The sequence below is a fragment of the Gobio gobio genome, assembly GCF_949357685.1.
Source record: "Gobio gobio genome assembly, chromosome: 22".
Taxonomy (NCBI): domain Eukaryota; kingdom Metazoa; phylum Chordata; class Actinopteri; order Cypriniformes; family Gobionidae; genus Gobio; species Gobio gobio.
This window is the reverse complement of record NC_137118.1, coordinates 26,628,336-26,649,321: the sequence shown is the minus strand read 5'-3', so window position 1 is coordinate 26,649,321 and position 20,986 is coordinate 26,628,336. Positions and strand designations below refer to the sequence as shown.

At 39.3% G+C, this 20,986-nt stretch overlaps 1 protein-coding gene across 2 annotated transcripts; it reads right to left on the bottom strand.

Annotated features, from left to right (window-relative positions):
- Positions 1-2,326: 2,326 nt before the first annotated feature.
- Positions 2,327-16,349, bottom strand: LOC307118654 (hydroxymethylglutaryl-CoA synthase, cytoplasmic-like). 2 transcript variants are annotated; one of them, XM_079804366.1, is made up of 10 exons: positions 16,200-16,349; positions 13,142-13,599; positions 11,620-11,745; positions 11,260-11,424; positions 10,054-10,222; positions 8,532-8,702; positions 8,305-8,411; positions 6,535-6,660; positions 6,278-6,435; positions 2,327-3,930 (listed from the first exon to the last, which is right to left on the bottom strand). In XM_079804366.1, exons 2-10 carry the CDS (start codon positions 13,587-13,589, stop codon positions 3,841-3,843), a joined length of 1,560 nt encoding a protein of 519 aa, XP_079660492.1. In that variant the 5' UTR covers positions 13,590-13,599; positions 16,200-16,349; the 3' UTR covers positions 2,327-3,840. The 2 variants fall into 2 exon arrangements, with proteins under 2 accessions (XP_079660492.1, XP_079660491.1); XM_079804365.1 differs by lacking the exon at positions 16,200-16,349 and adding an exon at positions 15,305-15,423.
- Positions 16,350-20,986: the final 4,637 nt, after the last annotated feature.

Below are 20,986 nucleotides of genomic sequence, written 5' to 3'. Positions count from 1 at the left end.
GGCAGATTTTCTGCATGATCGGCCGATCAGTCTCGCGTGTCTCCGATTTTGAGCCGATCCGTCTACATGCGGCTGTGAGCACGAGCGTGACGTTGATGTCATGAACGAACGAAATGACTTAAAGGGTTAGTTCACCCAAAAATGAAAATTCTGTCATTAATTACTCACCCTCATGTGGTTCGACACCCGTCAGACCTCCGTTCATATTTGGAACACAAATGAAGATATTTTAGTGTAAAGCTGATGCTGAGAAAGGCCTCAGATAGGCCTCCATTGGCATTCAGTACATTTACACTCACAAGACCCATAAAAGGCACTAAAAACATTGTTACAAAGTCCATCTCACCACAGTGGCTCTACAATAATTTTACGATGCGACGATAATAGTTTTTGTGTGAAAAAAAATCTAAATAACGACTTTATTCAACCTCTTCTTGTCTTCCGTGTGTGTCTCCATGACGCATGCGTGAGAATATGACGTAGATCCGGCGTTCGGGAATCCATGAAATGCACACTTTAGCCCCATTTTGAGAACTACGCCGAGACCTAAAGCACGATCAATGTAGAATTCAACAGCTGAGATACGCGCGTCTTCCTCTGCTTGTAAACAAATCGCTTCTGGGTCATTTGTCTGAACGCCGGATCTGCTCATATTCTCGCGCATGCGTCGTGGAGGCACACACGGAAGACAAGAACAAGTTGGATAAAGGTGTTATTTTGATTTTTTTTTTTGCGCACAAAAACTTTTGTCGTCGCATCGTAAAATTATTGTAGAGCCACTGTGGTGAGATGGACTTTGTAACGACGTTTTAAGTGCCTTTTATGGGTCTTGAGAGTGTAAATGTACTGAATGCCAATGGAGGCCTATCTGAAGCCTTTCTCAGCATCAGCTTTACACTAAAATATCTTCATTTGTGTTCCAAATATGAACGGAGGTCTGACGGGTGTCGAACCACATGAGGGTGAGTAATTAATGACAGAATTTACATTTTTGGGTGAACTAACCCATTAAAAAAAGATTTGTTAATTTTGCTGAATGAGATTCAAAGATCCGAGTCAGTAAATTGATCCGAACTTCCCACTACTATTTTGGCCTAGCATATGGCTTACAATTGCCGCCTCCCCCATGTTGGAGATGTCAAATGATTTGACATAAAGTTTGCAAATAACTTTCTTTGTAAATTTTAAATCTTTGGCTAACCAGGCTTTATATTTAGGATCGGCAAGCCAGCCCTCGGAAAACGTGCATTTTCCCATTTTGTTTGCCGTGAAGTCCACACTCAAATGTAATAGTTCACAACATTCCAGGTGTTTTTAGTCAAGCAGTTTGAGGTGGCGCTGTGATGGGAACTGCCGCCTAATAACGTAACAACCAATCACTGCAGACCTAAACTCCAGCAGATCAAGTGTAAAAACGATCGGCAGCGCTGGCAGACTGATCCAAACGCCATGAAAAAAAAAAACAATTGTGTATATTATATATTTATTATATACATTTAATATACGAAATAGGGACAATAGTCTGGAAACATAAATATTTGTCCATACTCTGATTTATTTTTTCCATACTTTTCCAGACCTGGAAATTACTCAAATCAAATTCCATACTTTTCCATACTTTTCCAAACCCTGTAGGAACCCTGTCTTAGTCACCCTGGTGTGCAAATATGAAGCGGAATATAATGGGAATATTTTATTAATAATTGTGGCCATCATGCATTGGAGAAGTTTCTCCCCACTTTCAATTGTTTTGTTAGAATTTTGTGCATTTTGTTTTAATGAAAGATCAAAAGGATAAACAATGCAGATTTATTTTCACAGCCGCCTCTGCTCATATTTACCAAGGGTGCCTTGTATTAGTGGAGAGCACATTTAAAAACAAAGATGAAATATTAAAATAAAGACTCCTTCTTTGGCCTAAATGCTATTATATTTTGTTACCTTATAAGGCTACATTTTTAAAATAGGGAAATTTTGGCTGTACTGCTCAGTCACTTGAAAAATAGTAAAACCAACATAAAAAAAAAAAAAACATGATTCATGATTTTCCTGAAAAAAAATTGTGATATATTTTTGCCATAGAGCCCACTCCTATGTTCTGCTGCATCTACAGGGACTGGACCCAACAGATTGGGTCAACAGGCAGAACCGGACTACATCACCTAGGTTTGTGTTCAAGCCTGTCTGAAACTGTTGACTAAGGCAGAATGCCCATGTTAAATATGAAAATATTAATAATACATGTTCATCTGACCATGCAATATTTAGTGGATCGATGCAAAACATTAAAATCCAAACCTCCAAGGTGAAAGAATAAAGAGAGACGTCAGCAAAAGAACATTTAATCCTCAGTTCATATATTATCAGATTCCCATGTACAATTGTGACACATCGTTTATACAGCTTGTTTTCAACAAGTTGCAACTGATCAGATACCAATCTACAAATATAAGTTAGCATTGTACATTACTTACCAATTATTGGTATGAACTGATCTCAGGGAAACCTCTTGTAAACATTGGCTGTTTCAAGTTATATCTTTACAGTCAACATGTCCTGGCAGCAGAATGAAAAAGAAGAATACGTCTATACAGTTTTCAGAATATACCCTTTTGTGTTTTGTACATAGAATAAGGCTTCTCAAAGTTGATGGATCTGCAGATGGAGCAGAAGTGCTTTTTTTCTTCTTCAGATGTTAACATGGACCCACAGACTGAAGAATGCTCTGGAAGGAAATGCCATCTTGCTATCAGCGTTTGTGCAATTAAGTGTAATCTCTAAAATATCTCTTCTTTGCTTTTAGCCTATAATATCTGCCATGAGCCCTTTAGCATCAAGGTTTTAAGGTGCTAACTTCTTTTCAATATTACTACAATTATTAATAATAATTATTAATATTGCTTCTGATTACAGGGAAGTGCTCTGTGGTTTGGAACAATCAAAGGTCAAACATTTGATCACTTCATTTTGCAATTTCTCAACAGATCAAGAAAGTGAATATTGTGATTTACAAGAAGTTGATATAGAGTTCACAGCTCACTCGTTCTCACTTCAATACCTAAAAATGTCTGTTGTCCCAAGTGAATTTGTTTGAATATTACATTTAACGTGTTACCACTACTGGTCTGCGTTCATATAAATGAACACCATTTACTCGTGTCCTTCGAAATGATTCTCGAAATTTTGCAGCGACTAAATTATTACTATATAATCCAATGTAATTAAAACTAAGGTTATGGCTCATTAATGTGTGATCCAGGCACATTTCCCTGACATGGCCATGGTGATAAGACTGACTAGAAAGACTTTAAAACAGCAATCCTGACAGCTGTTAGTTGATGAGGACAGATTGATACAGTCATGAGTGTGAAAACGGCAGCTTTTAGATCAATAATAAAAAACAACAACACGAGGGACGCTCTTCGCTAAAACATCCAACATCCATCCTCCGCCCCTCGAGTTCTCGGCTGTCCTAAAACGTTTGTTTTAGATGAGAGGAGCTTGTGAAATGCCAACAGGTAGATATTTGAAGTTAAAAGGATTAAAGTAGTCAGGATATCTGCATAGAAGACTCCGAGCAGCAGATTGTGGTTCACCATAGAGAAACCTTCCCATGTACTAACACTTCACTTCCAAACTACCCCTCTGCCATCTTCAACACAGTGACGGTCAAACTAATTCTGTCCTGGGACATTTAAAAAGCTTTGAGTTTGAGTTTTTATATCACTCATTGATGAGTGATGTGGCTGGAGAAGTCCTGGGGCCCTTTTTAGCTTGTTTCTTTTCCCGATCATGCGTCCTCAATGTGACCTGCCATTATGTGCACCTCACAGAGGTAAATTAATGATCCCCGTTACTGATGACGACCACCTCAGGGCCAGCTGTGGTAGTTGGGATACGGGGCATCTTCTTGAGTGGGCTGGGAATATGCTGAGAAGGACAGGAAAACACAAATCAGCCAAACACAAAACACTTAGAATTGTTTTATTACAGAAAAATCGGTCAGGTGTGGTAAGACTAGAGCGTTTAGCCGATTTTCCACCGTCGGGCCGAACGGTTCTTTGAATGGTACGGCACGGCACGATTACAAACCGCTCTCGGCCTGGAATCCGAGAATCCGTGGAGTGACGTCGGCACTCATTCACTTGTCTGTTGCCTAGCTACCAGTTTCTCTGTAGCTGGCTAACCGCGCTATTTGAGCGGCGTAAACACAAATGAAATAATAAAAGTACGAAATATCTGATCATCGCCCACAATGCGGTCGTTATTTACATCTCATTTCATCAGTAAACCGTTGTGTTACCAAGGCAATGACTGACACTTTTGTATGACAATCCAAAGAGTGGCCATTATCAGCCCCGCAGTGGAAAACCAGAACCGCACCAACTGGCCTATATCGGCACGGAATAGAACGGTTACGCAATGAGAACCGTTCGGTCCAGCTTTGTTTCAGAACTGGGCTGCGTTTCCCTTACAACGACATAACTCGCTTCTTAACCATTTCAGCTCTGCAGCATATTTAGAATTTTTTTGAGAATTAGGCATATTTGAATTTAAAAGAGCGCCCTACCCACATACATTGGAGTAAATTGATCAAATTGGTCTAAATTTACAGAAAACACTCTAAATTTTAACACAGTGGAGGAATATTGCATATATTATATTTATTCACAATTTTATGATAAACCTATATAAAAAGTCATATTTTGATTTATTTTTTAATTCATTTGTTTTATTTGAAAATCTATCATTTTTAATCTGTTTGGTCAATTTCCCTTCAGAAAGTTTCCACTAGGTGTCAGTAAACAGGGGGGAAAAGAATTGTCTTGATATCTCCTTCCAATAAAAAGTTATTGAGATTAATCTGTGCAAACTATCTAATAACTCCTACTCATCTCCATTGATTTTCCATAGCCACTGGGAAAATCGACAAAAAGGCTCCGCCTCCTCAACTTTGTAAAGGGAGATCTCGGGCTCTGATTGGTCTAGAAGCATGACCGACATGTCTATAGAGAGCTGAGATACTCAGCTTTTTTGACGTATGATGCAATACGTGATGACGTCATCAAAAATCGCGGCTAACAAAGACGATCAAAACTAAGGATAATAAGAGTATTTGTCTGCATCCCGTTTTAATCTGGACATCGGTGACATATTACAGTGTCATTTGGCCATGCATGCTCACAGACATGTGAAAATGGTCTCATTTTGAAGAAAACAACCTAAGGAACGAGCTGATATAGCGTTTGAGGTTATTAGCTCCACAACGCGTTAGTGATCCGAACAGGAATATGACTCATGTGTTTGCTTGTTCAAAGGAGTCATTTCCATCTTTGTGATTCTTTTGATAATAACGTTACTGTAAAGTGATCGGTGAAATAAATATTCTTGATATTCTTGAGGATAAGAGCTTTCATTTGATATATGACTTGTCTATTTTTGATGAGTGTGTAATATAAATATAAAATTACATTTTATTCATATGATTTTCTCAAGGGGGGGTCATTGTAGGGGGGTCAAATTCAGACCGTATTATCTTTTTCTATGTAACAAATGCAAAAGTGATTGGGTTATCAAGAAAGCTGAGGTTCGAATCTTTCAAACGATACCATATATGTCTAGTTTTGTGCTGTACAACTTATAGATTTTTTCAAATGATTATGATGATGTAATATTGGACCCACGGGTGGGTCGGTGAAGTGGTTTAAACTACCACACTACGATGCATCATTGACGAAATCATGTAGCTATTCACAAGTGTTTCCCGAAACCGTATTGTCGCACATTTGCTGTTCCACCATGTTGGTTAATAATGTCACGCAGGTGGTGGAGTAACTTATTTTAATGAACCCGTTTGAGATTGAATTAATGCTAGATTTGTTTGCTAAAAAAATTACGGACATGTCACCTGAGGAGTAATTTATTTTGCTTTATTTCCAGATTCAATTATAGACTCGTTCTTACATACTAGAGCACGTACGCACACTCTTCAAAAAGACGCTTCTTTTGTTGTTTTTTTAGGCTAGTATCCGTTTTTTAAATGATATTGAAAATGGTGATAAGAATTATGAAACCAATATCAAAAATTTTGATATCATAAAAACCTTATTTAAAGCAAAAATAACAATATTGTTATATATATCGTGAAATAAAATGACTTATATCGTGATATAGGATTTTGGTCATATCACCCACCTCTAGCTGAAGTATACCTTGGGCTTTACTTGTATCTGAATGTACATGTTTAATGAATGAAAAAAAGAGACATATAGCATACCTCGGTTGCAATGTTGGAAGAGACCAGTCCTGCCTCCAGAGGTCTGTCATCGTTCATAGAACGCCTGGCGTACTGCCTACGATGCTTCTCATCCACACGAGTGAGGTACCATGTTCCTGGGAAAAGTTCCTCAACCGAGCCTTGAGGGATGTAGTTTGCTGTGGGAAAATGAGAAACATCACATCGTCAAATGTATTCAAAAGATTTCAAAAAGACAAAATCAATGAGAGAATAACAGAATGTAAACGCTTTATTACCTAAATGGTGGGTTTCTTCTCTGAGCTTCATGTTGTCAGCAAAAACCCCTGGTGAAACCTTCTTTCTAGAGTCCAGTCTGGCCTCCAAGTCACACAGGCTGGAGACCAACTTATCCAGAGCAGAGCCTTAAAATAAAGATGTACGTTAGCACAACGGACTGACTGTCAATCAACCTTGAGTTAACAATGATTGTAATTCTGGCTGGGCGATACAACTAGCCTCTTTGTTTATTATAAATAAGTTGCATGCCGCTTGTTTCCAAGATGTAACTCTGTGTCTACACTGAACATTTCAAAACAAATATCCCTGTTTACTGTCTGCGACTAGGCTTTACACAACATATCCATTGTAGACAGCATCAGTGATTGTAATGGGCTCCATCAGATTTTGATGTGACGCACCGCTTGCATCTGGTGCAGACACACTAGTCAAGTATGCACAAAATTAGAAAGATTGCATTACATTTGTGACTAAAGCAGCGTTTCCATCTCATGTGTTCAAGAGAACAAAGTTGTCACTTCCTGGGAAATTGACACACAAAGGGCCCTATTTTAACGATCTAAGTGCATGGCGCAAGTCTATCCACTTTTTGCTAGTTTAATGATGGAAAAAAAGTCTGCGTGCCAGGCGCATGATCCAAAAGGGTTGTAAATAGTCTCTTAATGAGTCATGGGTGTGTTTTGGGCGGATTCGCTATTTACATGGCGGAATTTGCGAGTGGAAAGACTGAACGCTTTTCCAGAAAGAAATCCTTTTATTTTTAATATTTAAAGATGTTTGTGTGCTGCTGCGCATCCCTGTGTGTGTAACAAGCAGAGTGTACACGCGTTGTGCACCCACCTGTAGGCGCATATTACTAACACAGCCTTTAAATAACACAAAAAATACTGCGCTATTGACTTTAGACCAGGTTTTTGATGGTCAATGGCGCAGTCGTTTTCAGTTGCCTCAAAATAGCAACGCACCAACAATGTGCCTGAACACACCTAATTTCAGACCAGCACAGCATGGGTGAACAGATGGGCGCGAGAGCATTTGCTATTTAAACAATGTGGCGCTGGACATGAAAATGATAACTGGGTCGAGCTGTAACTAGCAAAAAACATTTGCCTGGCGTTGCATTGCACCGGGTGAATGATAGGGCCCAATATCTGTAATAAGAATGAAAGATGCCACAATCAGGGAAGAAACTGTGGCTCTTTTTGCCTCTATCATAAATAACTTCACAGACAAAACGTAGTAAATGCGGTCATGTTGCATTCGGATGAATGCGAGGCGGTTCTGTGAAGTCATTATGGCCAACCATTTTGATGACAAGACTTTGGCTCAGACATTTCAGAATGACCATTTTTTAGAAGTTATGATAATCTTGGTGTTTCCATCCAGCATTTAGTTTTAAAATACAAATAGGTGGATGGAAACATAGCTACTGTAACTGTAGGTTTTCACAGTTGCCAAGTTTTTGTTTTGTTTTTTTTTCAAAAGAAGCTGCAGTTTTTGCAATGATGCCAGATTTGCTTATGCAATCTTTTGGTTACTATTTGGTTAGTTCCAAATATTTAAATACTTTCATTCTATCAAAAAATAGGCATAACTACATTGGTATGTATTATATAATAATATAATACAATACAATACATCTAAAACATTTTGGGTTGAATTCCAGATAAAAGTGATACAAAATGTCTTGAGCTTGGTCGTGTATCGCCCACCCTATCATAGTGAAACACTAATAGAAACCGCTTCTGTGTGTGCGTGTGTGTGTGTACCAGGTGTGGCGTCTTGTGTGACTTTGATGGAGTAGAGTGTGGCAGCAAAGCCTGAGCCGTAAGAAAACACACCGATTCTCTGCCCTGCCAACTGCTGCAGAGTGTGTCTGTAGAGATTTACAAAATAATAATAATGACAAGTGCATCACATTTACAGTGGCTTTGAATAACAATGAATGCTGTAATGTACATTCAAGGAAATAAGACGAGGCACCCGTGACACTTACTGTGCGAGAACTGAAGCCAAGCAGCCGTACACTGATGGTGTGTACATGTTGCCATTCTGGTTCGATACGAGGAGAGATGCCTTGGTTTTATTCTCAAACAGTTCTGAACTAGCTTTCAAAAAGGCCTTCTCCACATCTCTGTCAAAATAAGTGTCCTCAATCTTCATATCTCTGCAAAAAATGGGAAAGAAATTTAAAACGTTTGGTTTATCCGAGATGCGGTCATAATGAAATGCTGTCATATGGAAGACTGTTGTGAGAAGAATCTTTAAAAATTCTCTTTTGTGTTCCATTAACGTATGGGTTTGGCACAACATGAATATTCCATTCTGATGAACTTTTCCGTTAAATAAAAAATTATTGGGATTATTTCATTAACGTTAAATGTGGGGGGGTTGAAATGCTGTTTCATGCATAGTGAGTTTTTTTACACTGTTAAAGACCTGGATTCCCATGCTAGACATGGACAAAGTTTCAACAAAAAAAAGTTGGACGTTTAATGGAGTATTTCTCTGCCAGAAATACTCTTTCCGGTTTCTCATACATTTCGGAAAGTTTTTTCAAGTATGGGTTTATCTGACGTCAGCAAGGGCGGAATGTCCTTGTACGGGCCCTTCTCCCGGAAGGGCGTGCGCGCAACTAGAGCGAGAGAGCAAACGCTCGCACATTAACGCGCTCTGCTCGGCTTTAGGGAAGTCATCGGCTGCGTGCTGCAGTAACACGACTTCACGAAATCAACAATGTCACCAAAGAAATGTGTTTTTGGTTGTCAGGGCAAGACAACCCTGCACAGCTTCCCAAAGAACCCAGCATTAATGGGACAGTGGATGGAGTTTGTTTTTCCGGAGCAGCAACGGAGTTGTGCAAGTGTTTTTGTTTGTTCCCTGAATTTCGGCGACGGTGGTTTATAAACAAGGTACAGTTCAACTCCGGATTTGTAGCTCATCTAATGCTGAAAGATGGAGCAGTCCCAGTGATTAAGGTTCACGGTCGTGTGTTGGAAGCAGGCGGTGAGTAAAACGGCTTCAAATGTCTTTGTGTTGTTAGCTATTGACTCGTTCATTCAAATGCGCTACAATTCCATTGTTTTTCTATGTAAACACGCACTAGTCTGACATGCAAAACCGTTCCATTTGCTACTGCTAACGTTAAATCGCATACAATAGTCCATAAACCAAATTATGTCCTCATAGATTGACTGAAACTGAGTGTTTCATCCCCCCTTTAAGGAGGAATCGCTAACGGAAGGAGGATATTAACCTGAAACAGGGACGGTTGTAGATAGGTGATTATAGTTTTAGAGGATGATATCTTAAGTGAACGAAAACATAAAATATCAGATGTGTGTCAATATAACGGATCCGTGCATTAGGTCTTTGTATTGACTTGGTAATACAGTATTGGTAGGGTTCCTTTGAATTACTATATATAGTAATATTGTGGTGCCAATTTACAAAGAGTCTACACATTCTCACTGAGGGCTAAAACCTCCTGAAGATCAAATCCTAGAACTGGCCCTGACCTGAAAGCTTCCAGTCCGCTGAAGGGGCCGCTCTCTGTGTTTGGACTGGGATGACAGAGGAAGTCATTGAGCATTAGGCGAGCCAAAGACTTCTGGACCAGTTTGCAGTAAGGAGAGTGGAACACCATGTATCCAAAGTCTTCAAGACTACAGCGCCCTTCAAGACCCTCTGAAAAACAACAGAAGCCCTTAAAAAAAAAGAATTATACTAGACATTGTGACAGTTTTTGTACAAACACTAGCTTAAATAGTGTCTTGCTCTTTAGGGATGAGCATTTATCGATCCTGAACAAAAGATGGAACCTAAAATGTCAGTCTATTCCTTGTAGAGATAACATCATATATAGCTTTTGGAACAATGGGCATGAGTCGTAATTATTGGAGATGCATTGAAAGTTTAGCCAGTGAAAATTGAAACATGTAACATTCAGTCACATGTCAATCACTCATCAAGGTTTATAACACAACATGTAAAGCATGTAAAGAGGAAATATGAGATTCCTTACTATTAGCATGTTTTTCCAAACATAAAAAAAAATGATATTGTCCCGATCGGTCCCACTTTATATTAAGTGTCTATAACTACTATGTACTTACATCATAAATAATTGTTAGGTAAAATGTACTTATTGTGTTGATGTTGAGGTGGGATACGGGTATGGTTAGGCACTGGTTTGGTCGTATGGGCTGGTTTAAAGTGATAGTTCACCCAAAAATTAAAATTACTAAGTGACTAAGACTAAGTGTATTTGACATTCTTCAAATTATAAGAATGTCGAATGACATTATAAAGCTTGGAAGAGCCAGGACATTTGTTAATATAACTCTGATTGTATTCATCTGAAAGAAGAATGTCCTATACACCTAGGATGAGTAAATCATGGACTAATTTTCATTTTCGGGGGAACCATCTCTTAAAGGGTGGATTAAGGGTTCAACGGTATAACTATAGATGTCATTACAGAAATTAATTACAGCTGTAAAACATGTATGTACACAATAAGTGCATTGTATCAAAATATTCATTTAAATGATTTAAAATCATTTAAAGACACCATTTCTATGTACCCTCTTTTTTAATGATCCATTTTTGCTATCTGGCAGCCCTCGGTCATTATTTACTTTCACAATATGGCAAAATAATACAAATAAATACATTAAAATAAATAAATAAATAAAAGAGAGAATGTGGATATATTTTCCAACCTCGTTGCCACTGGGCATGGATCTTGTTCCTGTAGACGGAGTAGCATCGATCTAAAGCACTGAGGTAGCACTGGATGGAAAGCTTGCCGTCCACCACCGGATACTCGGACACCATGTCTGGCTTATAAAAATCATAGGCATGCTGCATATGGGTCCCACGAAGCCCTGTTAAAATATGATTACATTTCAATTACTTCATGAAATAAAGAACATAGAGAATAACTAGGTATAAATGACATTTTCTGCATTAATATAGTGTGGACTTTAACCTCGGTATCACAACAAACCCTGTTTTGTTAGAGCTCTCTATGTCAGTGTAACAAAGGTCATGAGTGCTGGCAGTTACGGCAGGCCTCATACCTCTCTCAAAGGCAAGAGGGGCATTGGGTCCCACTAACATGGCCACGGCTCCGGCTCCCCCTGTAGGCCTGGCGCTGCCCGTGGCATAAACGGCAATATCACCAGCAACAACCAGAGCATAGCGACCTGCGTCATCAAAACATATTAGTTAGTCAATGCTCAACAAGCAAACAACTCAACTCAAAATTAAGCAGTTATTTTTATAGTGAATGTGGAAACATGCCATGGTCAGGTCACATTTCACCCTAAAAAGGAAATAAAAATAAACCCAAATAAAACGTATTCTGCATAGAAGGTAATGAAGCATGTTGTAGGACTTATGATCTTTTCCATTGCGACATTATTCTCTAATAATGAATCTTACTTTTTTTTAAACTTTGAATTTGTAATTCCCATTATTCTTAATAATGGTTATTCTCATTACTGTGATAAAAAAAAGTATGTATGCATGACATTTAATGTAGTTTAACAGTAGAGCATGATGTAGAAACACCAAGGTCACGGGTTTGACATCTGATAAAACATCTACCTTGAATGCAATGCAAAGATAAATGGATGTGCCAAATGCAAACATGTAAATGTAAAACATAATTTCAAATAATAAGAGTTATTAAAGCTTTTGATAACAGTAATGATATGCTTAACTGTCTTTAAAGGGTTACTTCAGTGATTTAGCATTAAGCTTTGTATTTAAACTGGGTCATTTATTCAGTAGAAATGTGAAATTATTTTTGAATTTGGTGCCTTCTAGACTGAGAAAAGACCGAAAATGTATTTTTGTCTCATGTGGATGAAAGACAACAACTCCCAGAATGCACTTGCCTCGCTGCCCTATGAGGCCACTCCGTACACCGTCGTTTTGATCTTCATAGTAATACAATCATTTCGTTCAGTTAGAGAAAAAACACAACAATTAAAAACTGAACGTGTCTTTTCAAAAAAGTGTGAGTGAGCCGAACGAAAGTCACGGCACAGACGCAGCAGTGTCAGATTTCATTAATCATGAAGAGCTGCGCAGAAATTTTTCAGATCGCATATGGAAGCTAAACTATCACTGGAATTCATTGAAAAGTTGAAACACTCACTTTACTCTGCATCGCCCCGTTATGAATGTCCGTGCGGCCGTCTGTGTCTTACATTCTGTGCGTGAGATCTCTCCCCTATGGGTGGGTTGATAACATTCGGAACAGCTCCATCTAGTGGCTGTAGTTTTTAGCCTCTGGCCAAAAAATCCTCCGATGACGCAAATATTTAATATATATTTGCGTCATCTGAGGATTTTTTCCAGTAATAAAATGCATAATTCTCTCTTGTCTCAGGGGGATTTGAGGGGGGAAAGTACCGTCATTTGAATATACTACCGGGTTTCTACTGATACAAAGCCTAATGCTAAATCACTGAAGTTACCCTTTAAGTTTTTTTTTAGTTTTTTTTATTTTGGGATGAGATGTGAGCTGGATATGTTCTTGACAGTTTACAGACACATTTGGATTCCTCAGTAAAGTATGTCTGAGAAGCTCACCGTCCCAGGAGCTGGACTCCACCCAGTTGACGGCGTTGAAGAGCGCGGCGGTTCCTCCGTAGCACGCGTTAGTGGTGTCCACTCCCTCCACGTCAGTGTTGCCCGACTCTTCGAACAGCTGCATCAGGACAGTTTTGGTGGATTTGGACTTATCGATGATGGTTTCCGTGCCCACCTCCAGCCGACCCACGCTGTCGTAGGACAGGCCGTTCCTCTCCATTAATCGCTGCACCACCGTCAGGCACAGAGAGTTAATGTCCTCCCGGTCCGAGCAGAAACCCATGCGCGCCTGTCCCAGACCAACGGTGTATTTCCCAGCCCCGACGCCATCGTACTCTTCCAGCTCTGCTTGGTCAACGTACTGAGAGGGCACGTACACCTCCATGGCGATGATTCCCACATCTTTAGGCCATGTGGCCTCACAAATTGCAGGGAGTGATCCAGGCATTCTAAATGGACTGAGACAAAAGTGTGCAGTCCGGTATAATTCAGCTGACACATTGACTCACATAAAGCAGGTTTATTACAGTGACAGCCCCACTAGACCTGTATAGGTTTTTAAACAAACAGACAATACTGATATCTAGAGAACAGAGTTGCCGGCTTGCCGCTTAGAGATATAATGCAGAGGCACACCTCCGCTCAAAAGTTTGGAATTAGGAATGTTTTTGAAAGAAGTCTCTTCTGCTCACCAAGGCTGCATTTATTTGATCAGAAATATTGTGAAAAATTACTGCAATTTAAAATAGATTTTTTCCTATGTGAATATGTTAAAATGTGATTTAATCCTGTGATCATTGCTCCAGTCTTCAGTGTCACATCATGATCCTTCAAAAATCATTTGATGATCAAGAAACATTTCTGATTATTATCAGTGTTGAACACTTCATATTTTGCTTCATATGTTTGTGTAAAACGTGATATTTTTTCAGGATTCTTTGATGAATAGAACATTCAAAGAAAAGCATTCATTCTAAATACAGTTTTGTAGAAAAATCTTTATCTTTTATCAGCACTTTTGACCAATTTAATGTGTCCTTGCAAAATAAAAGTATTAATGTCTTTCTAAAATGTTTCTTGATCATCAAATATTAGAATGATTTCTGAAGGATCATATGACGCTGAAGACTAGAGTAATAATGCTGAAAATTCAGCTTTGATCACAGGAATAAATTACATTTCACAATATTCACATAGAAAACAGCTAATTTAAACTGTAATATTAGTTCATAATATTAGTGTTTTACTATAATAAATGCAGCTTTGGTGACTTCTTAAAAAACATTAAATAACCATAATTATTAAACATTTTTGGCCAGTAATGTATACAAAAATCCTATGGAAAATGAGGCATAAATAATACATTGAATCTATTAATCGGACAATCGGCAAGTCTTTTAAAAAGTAACAAGACATGTATCTGTGCAACCTCATAATGACATGAGGAAAGAGCCATTAGGAAGTGAAAGAGGCACATGGCAAAGCCTGTTAGCCACTGGAGCTCTACTCTCCTCTAATGAGATTAACCCTTCAACTGGCTAAAGGACATTACCTTTAACCCACATAGATATGGCTTGGCAGAGCAGCTTGTCTTGTTCCATGTCAAGTAAACAGACAGAGTTGACCAGTCAACGTGAACCCCCCCCCCCCCCCCCCCCCCCCCAAATAAACACTATTGGTAGTTATTTATTTACGCAGAGCATGTGCAAAAAATACGTAAATCACGTGATATTGTCTTGTAGGGTAAAAACCGGTCAAAACAGCTAACTTGACATAAGTCAGTATAAATTACACCCATAAATATTGTTGTTCCTCTGTAATAATCCTTGCCTCTTAATCATCCCGTGATCCTTTTACTAATTCTAGAAGTAAATAACGCGCTATTTATTAAACGTACTCTTTTGACTTGTCGCTAACAGTGACGTGGAAACGCTTTCATTGCTCACTGATGCTTCTCTTAGTAAGAATTCATTTTTATCAGTAATTAATAAACGCAAAACTATAAACATCAAAGATATACATTCCATAACCTGTAGTGTAGTAATAATTCTGGGAAGGATCTGACCAATGACCGCGCCTAACGTTACATGTGTCACTAGCTGGCCGGTAACACCACATTCATCACACATATATTTCATTCACATTCGAATATTTTCTTCTTACCTTACAATCATATAATAGTTTCTATAACTAGACAGCTAGATTCGGAGCTCAGTCCCGCCCGGAGATCTCATAAGGTCAGATGTTTGATGAGTGTGTAGCCGAGCAGTGTTTGTGAACGGACCGTCTTCCGTTTACGGAGGAATGCGTCTCAATTCACAGACGTCTACTGCGTAGTGCGTACTACAAACTGCGTAGTACGCATAACTGTATGTAAGTTACTGTAGCAAGCAAGACTTTTCAATGTAACGTTTTTGCACTGTTTCTAATCCTAATATTCTGGCCGCGTGAATACGAATTTGTCATGAATGCCTGAAGCGCTTTTAAACTAATATTAAGTTTTATTTTGCTTTTATATTATTTAGTAAACACCATTTGATTAAAAAAAACAAAACAAATAACTTTATATATATTTTTACCGTATACTTAAATGCATATATTGGCGCGAGGCATTGTTTAAAACATATTCAAGTTACATCGTTTCTACTATAAGTATTTAGCGTTATCAGTCACTAACATTACTATGATAGTAAATGAGTTCGGAGGATCAACTTGTTGCAGGAGGATTTTAGCTGCACCATCTGTAAAGTTATAGAGTTTAATATTAAGCGTTCATATTAAATTGAACTCAGAACGTTGGTTAGGGTGATTTTATTAGCGTCTATATTTTGTTTCACTTACTTTTTTATAATTATTAATTTTTGAATATTTGTTAGTCTTTAATAAATGGCTTTTCAAGTGGACTGAACTGTCGGAAGTCATTCATTCAGCAGTCATTTTGGAATTAATGTAACTTAGCTGGAAACTTCATAAAATATAACAATAATTTAGATCAACTTTACCTCAGAATTAAGGATAATATTGTTGAAAACAATCGATAGTTTTAGAGTGGACTTACCTTTCTAACTGAGTTCAGTTCCTCGGATGGTAAGAGTCGCTTGTCATTAAGTGAAACGGTCGTTGAAGACGGTATTAAAGACATACTATTTATACACGTCAAGCGGACGATACCTGTGCAGCTCGCGCGTCTGTTTCTGGAGCGCTTCTCACACAGCCAATCAAAACACTGAGGCGTTCTAGAGGTCTTCATCTTCCCGCCCCTTGAAGTTCTCAGCCAACGAGAGCTTCAGAAAGGAGGGTCGCTAGGCGAGGTGTGCATAGTGGTTCAATGGTGTGAGTGAATGACGGTGTATGGTGAGAGAGCAGCAGCCAATCGGAGCATACGTCTGATTTGCTCGCCATTTCTGCGCGAATCGGCAGGGAAGCATAATATCGTTTCCATGACTACAAGAGGTTGAACGATGAAATACATCATATCAGAGGATCGCCACATATCAGGTCGCTAAACGTCTGTCAAGTATTCATTGAAGTGGCACACAGGGCAATCCTTAGAATGAAAATGTTCAGAAAAAAATGGAAGATTTTTGAAAATACATGGAACTATAACAATGTCTATACTCCTTTTTTAACAGTATAAATAAATAAAGGCTTCTAATGTGTTCACACTCTCAAGACATTTTAGTGGTCTATAGTAATAGTTAAAATAGTGCAAAGTAACACATGAAAAACCAAAATAAATATTTATAGACTTGCATTTTATAAAAATCTATTGCATATTACAACTTCTTGATAAATTTTAAATGACCTTTTTACTTGTTTATCACAATAATTTGAACATCTTACGAAAATACAGAAAATGTATATATATATTTAACAAGAAAGAAAATAATTCTATTCTTTGCTAGCAACAACATGATTTTCATTAAACATTACATTAAATATAAACACATACTGTATATTACTCAAAGATTTTCAGCTGACAAAAAAAGTTTGGGAATTTAAAAAAATTGGAAATGAACATGAATTTGTGCATTACAAAAAGAGAATTATGGAGAATAAATAAATTATGAATAATTTACTGCCATTGTGTGAATATGCAATCAATAAGTATTTGAATATAATCGAATTACAAGTGCTTAATTTTTGGAATCTGATTACATAATCCAGATTACATATAATCAGCTTCTACCCAGCACTGTATCTATCTATATTATCTAGAAAGAAGAATGTTTTTCTCCTTTATTTTCTCCACAAGATATCAGAGAAACCTAATAAGGGTTTTTATTGGAAAAAATTGTAATGAATCACATTATGTGGGGGAAAAAAGCATTTGAGAATTGGGGGGTGTTACAGAACAGGTGTTTCAAAGTCACCATGAAATCAAAATCGACCACTCTTATTTTCTATGGAATATTGCAGTATGTATTATGATTCATCTGTGCACGTCATAACTTCCCCTCACTCTCGCAGCTCATCTCTTCTCTGATGATGAGGCGGGACAAATTGTCACTCACGTGAGATCCACGAATAGCAAACCACACCCATCCAACCAATTCCCCACTGACAAAATCAAGCCTCGCCCTACAGTTGTTCCAGAAGCCGTTTAACACTCGGATGTACACCACAATATAGGGAAGAAAAGACTAGCAACAAACTTTTATTTTATGAGGCAATACACAGCCCGTCAAGCATTAAGACAAATTTAAAAACCCTATTGATATATGCACATACACTTATATTGCCAAAAGTTTTGGGACGCCTGCCTTTACATGAACTTTAATGATGTCCCATTCTTAATCCGTAGGGTTTAATACGGAGCAGATTTAATATGGACACCCTTTGCAGATTTAACAGCTTCAGCTCTTCTGGGAAGGCTTTCCACAAAGTTTAGGAGTGTGTTTATGGGATTTTTTTTGACCATTCTTCTAGAAGCGCATTTAGAAGGTCAGGTGCTGTTGGACAAGAAGGCCTGGCTTGCAGTCTCCGCTCTAATTCATCCCAAAGGTGTTCTATCGGGTTCAGGTCAGGACTCTGTGCAGGCCAGTCAAGTTCCTTCACACAAAACTCGCTCATCCATGTCTTTATGGACCTTGCTTTGTGCACTGGTGCGCAGTCATGTTGGAACAGGAAGAGGGCATCCCCAAACTGTTCCCACAAAGTTGGGAGCATGAAATTGTCCAAAATGTCTTGGTATGTTGAAGCATTAAGAGTTCCTTTCACTTGAACTAAGGGGCCAAGCCCAACCCCTGAAAAACAACCACACACCATAATCCCCCTCCACCATACTTTACACTTGGCACAATGTAGTCAGGCAAGTGGTCTGTAGCTATTGACTGCAGAAAGTTGGCGACTTTTGAGCCTCAGCATGCGCTGACCCCGCTGTGTGATTTTACGTGGCCTACCACTTCGTGGCTGAGTTGCTGTTGTTCCAGATTGCTTCCACTTTGTTATAATACCACTAACAGGTGACAGTGGAATATTTAGTAGTGAGGAAATTTCACAAATTAACTTATTGAACAGGTGGCAACCTATCACTGTACCATGCTTGAATTCACCTGTGGCCATGGAAGTGATTGGAACACCTGAATTCAATGACTCGGAGGGGTGTCCCAATACTTTTGGCAAGTGTAGAATAGATTATGGGTATGAAACGATATGCACTGCTCAAAAAATTAAAAACACACATTCGATCTCAATGAATGAAATATCCAATTTGAAAATTATTATTTATATACATTCTGTAATTTGTTAAGAACAGAATTATGTGATAACAGTCAATGGAAACCAAAATCATCAACACACTGAGGGCTGGATTCATATAATCATACCAAAAATCAATGTAAAAATCCAACTTGTATGTAGTTCATTACAGCAACTCATAATGGAAGTCAGTAGTATGTATGGCCCCCACGTGCCTGTATGCACTTCACAACAACGTCTGGGCATGCTGCTGATGAGATCGCGGATGGTGTCCTGGGGCATCTCCTCCCAGACCTGGATTAGGGTAGTCTCGCGTAGCCCGACCTACAGACTGAAGGCAGAAGGTCTGGACTCTATTGCAGCTTTCATTGGTCGAGGACCGCCCAAGAGGACGTTTAATTGACATGTTCGCAACAAGCGGCAACCTCCCGCAGTTTCTCTTGAAGCCAATACGGAAGTGCCTGAAACTGCAATTCATCGACTGGCCGCTATAGGGACAGACTCCAGAAGGGAGCAGAATCTCATTGAGCCCCATGTTAAAATGCTCAATTTTACAGCAGAATAAAGCATGTTTACAGCCTGGTACAAATTGTGGTTTTGGTCTATACGGCTAATTTTGCCCTTCATGACAACTGTGAGGGGGGTGAATTTTTTTTGTAACTCATTCGTTTACATTATATAAAACATTACATTTCTGCATAATTAAGGGCGTGGCCACTTCGAGTGACAGGTGGATAGCCATTTATCTGCTGTCTGTTAGTCATCGCGTCACTTAAGTTCCGCCCACGTCCCGCCTTTTTGCCCATTTTCTGTTATCCGGGAGTGACGCGCGATGACGCTCTGCCAAGATGGCAACGGCCATCTCGTCCATACTTTGCGCTTCAGAACGGCTCATCAGAATCCTATGGGTGACGTCACGGACACTACGTCCATATTTTTTTACAGTCTATGGTTCGCAACCAATCCCAGTTAGTTTTGTTCCGCGTCATGTTTAGGGGTGTGGAAATGTAAAGTCGATCTTCCTGCAATAACAGTGTGCATCTAGAAATGATTCATTCAAGAACGTTGTTCAAGTTTACTGCAATAATGGAGTCGAGAACTTCACATACTTTTGAAAAAACCAGCGTTTAGTCGACCCTGGTAAGCGCACATTGTCACAGTTGTAAACATGATGGCGGCGTTCTTCCAAAGGGAGTTTGAAGTCGCGGCATTTGTTTTCAGGGGGACCGTTAAAGAACTCAACACACACGTCTTGCGGATTCAACCAATCAGATGAAGGCTTCGAAACTTCTGAATTGTTTCCAGATAAGTGTGCCATTTGCATCAGACGTTCAGCCAGCGATCAGTGGCCGTGACGTCCGAGGTTGAGACTAGGATCACGACATCAATGAGCTCCTGGACAGTCTGGTACTTGGCAGTTTCAGATGCTCCGATACATTATGTCCCAGAGGTTCTCAATTGGATTCAGGTCTGGGGAACGTGAGGGCCAGTCAATGGCATCAATGCCTTCAGCATCTAAAAACTGCACTAGCCACATGAGGCCGGGCATTATCATGAACCAGGAGGAACCCAGGGCCCACTGCACCAGCATAAGGTCTGACAATGGCTCTGAGGATTTCATCCCGTATCAAACAGCAGTGAGGGAACCAATGGCTAGCACATGGATGTCTTTGTGACCCTCCAAGGATATTCTCCCCAGAATACAGAATAGCACAGGTCCCACTAGAGGATGTCGCGCCCTCATGCCACCCTCATGAAGTCTGTTTCTGACAGTCTGGTCAGAAACATGCACACCAGTAGCCTGCTGGAGATCATTTTGTAGGGCTCTACAAATACTGATCCTGCTGCGGTGTTGTTTCCCTTCTACGTCCTGGTCCAGCTCTCCTCATGTAATGGCCTGTCTCCTGGTATCTCTTCCATGCTTTTGAAACTGTGCTGGGAGACACACCAAACCTCCTTGCGACGGCACGTATGGATGTGCCATCCTGGAGGAGCTGGACTGCCTGTGCAACCTGTTTGGGTTGCAGGTACTGCCTCATGCTACAGACAGTGACAAGGACCCTAACAAAAACAAAAAACAAAACTAAAGACAAATCAGTCAGGAAGAATAAGGAGAAAACAATTGGCCATGGCCACTACCTGCAA

What these genes read in the sequence shown, in the direction of transcription:
- LOC307118654 (XM_079804365.1), bottom strand. An exon ending in GGAGTCCAGCTCCTGGGACG is followed by an intron (nt 11,746 to 13,141) that starts GTGAGCTTCTCA and finishes TTGATGACGCAG; the next exon opens with GTCGCTATGCTCTGGTTGTT. An exon ending in CCATGCCCAGTGGCAACGAG is followed by an intron (nt 10,223 to 11,259) that starts GTTGGAAAATAT and finishes GTTGTTTTTCAG; the next exon opens with AGGGTCTTGAAGGGCGCTGT.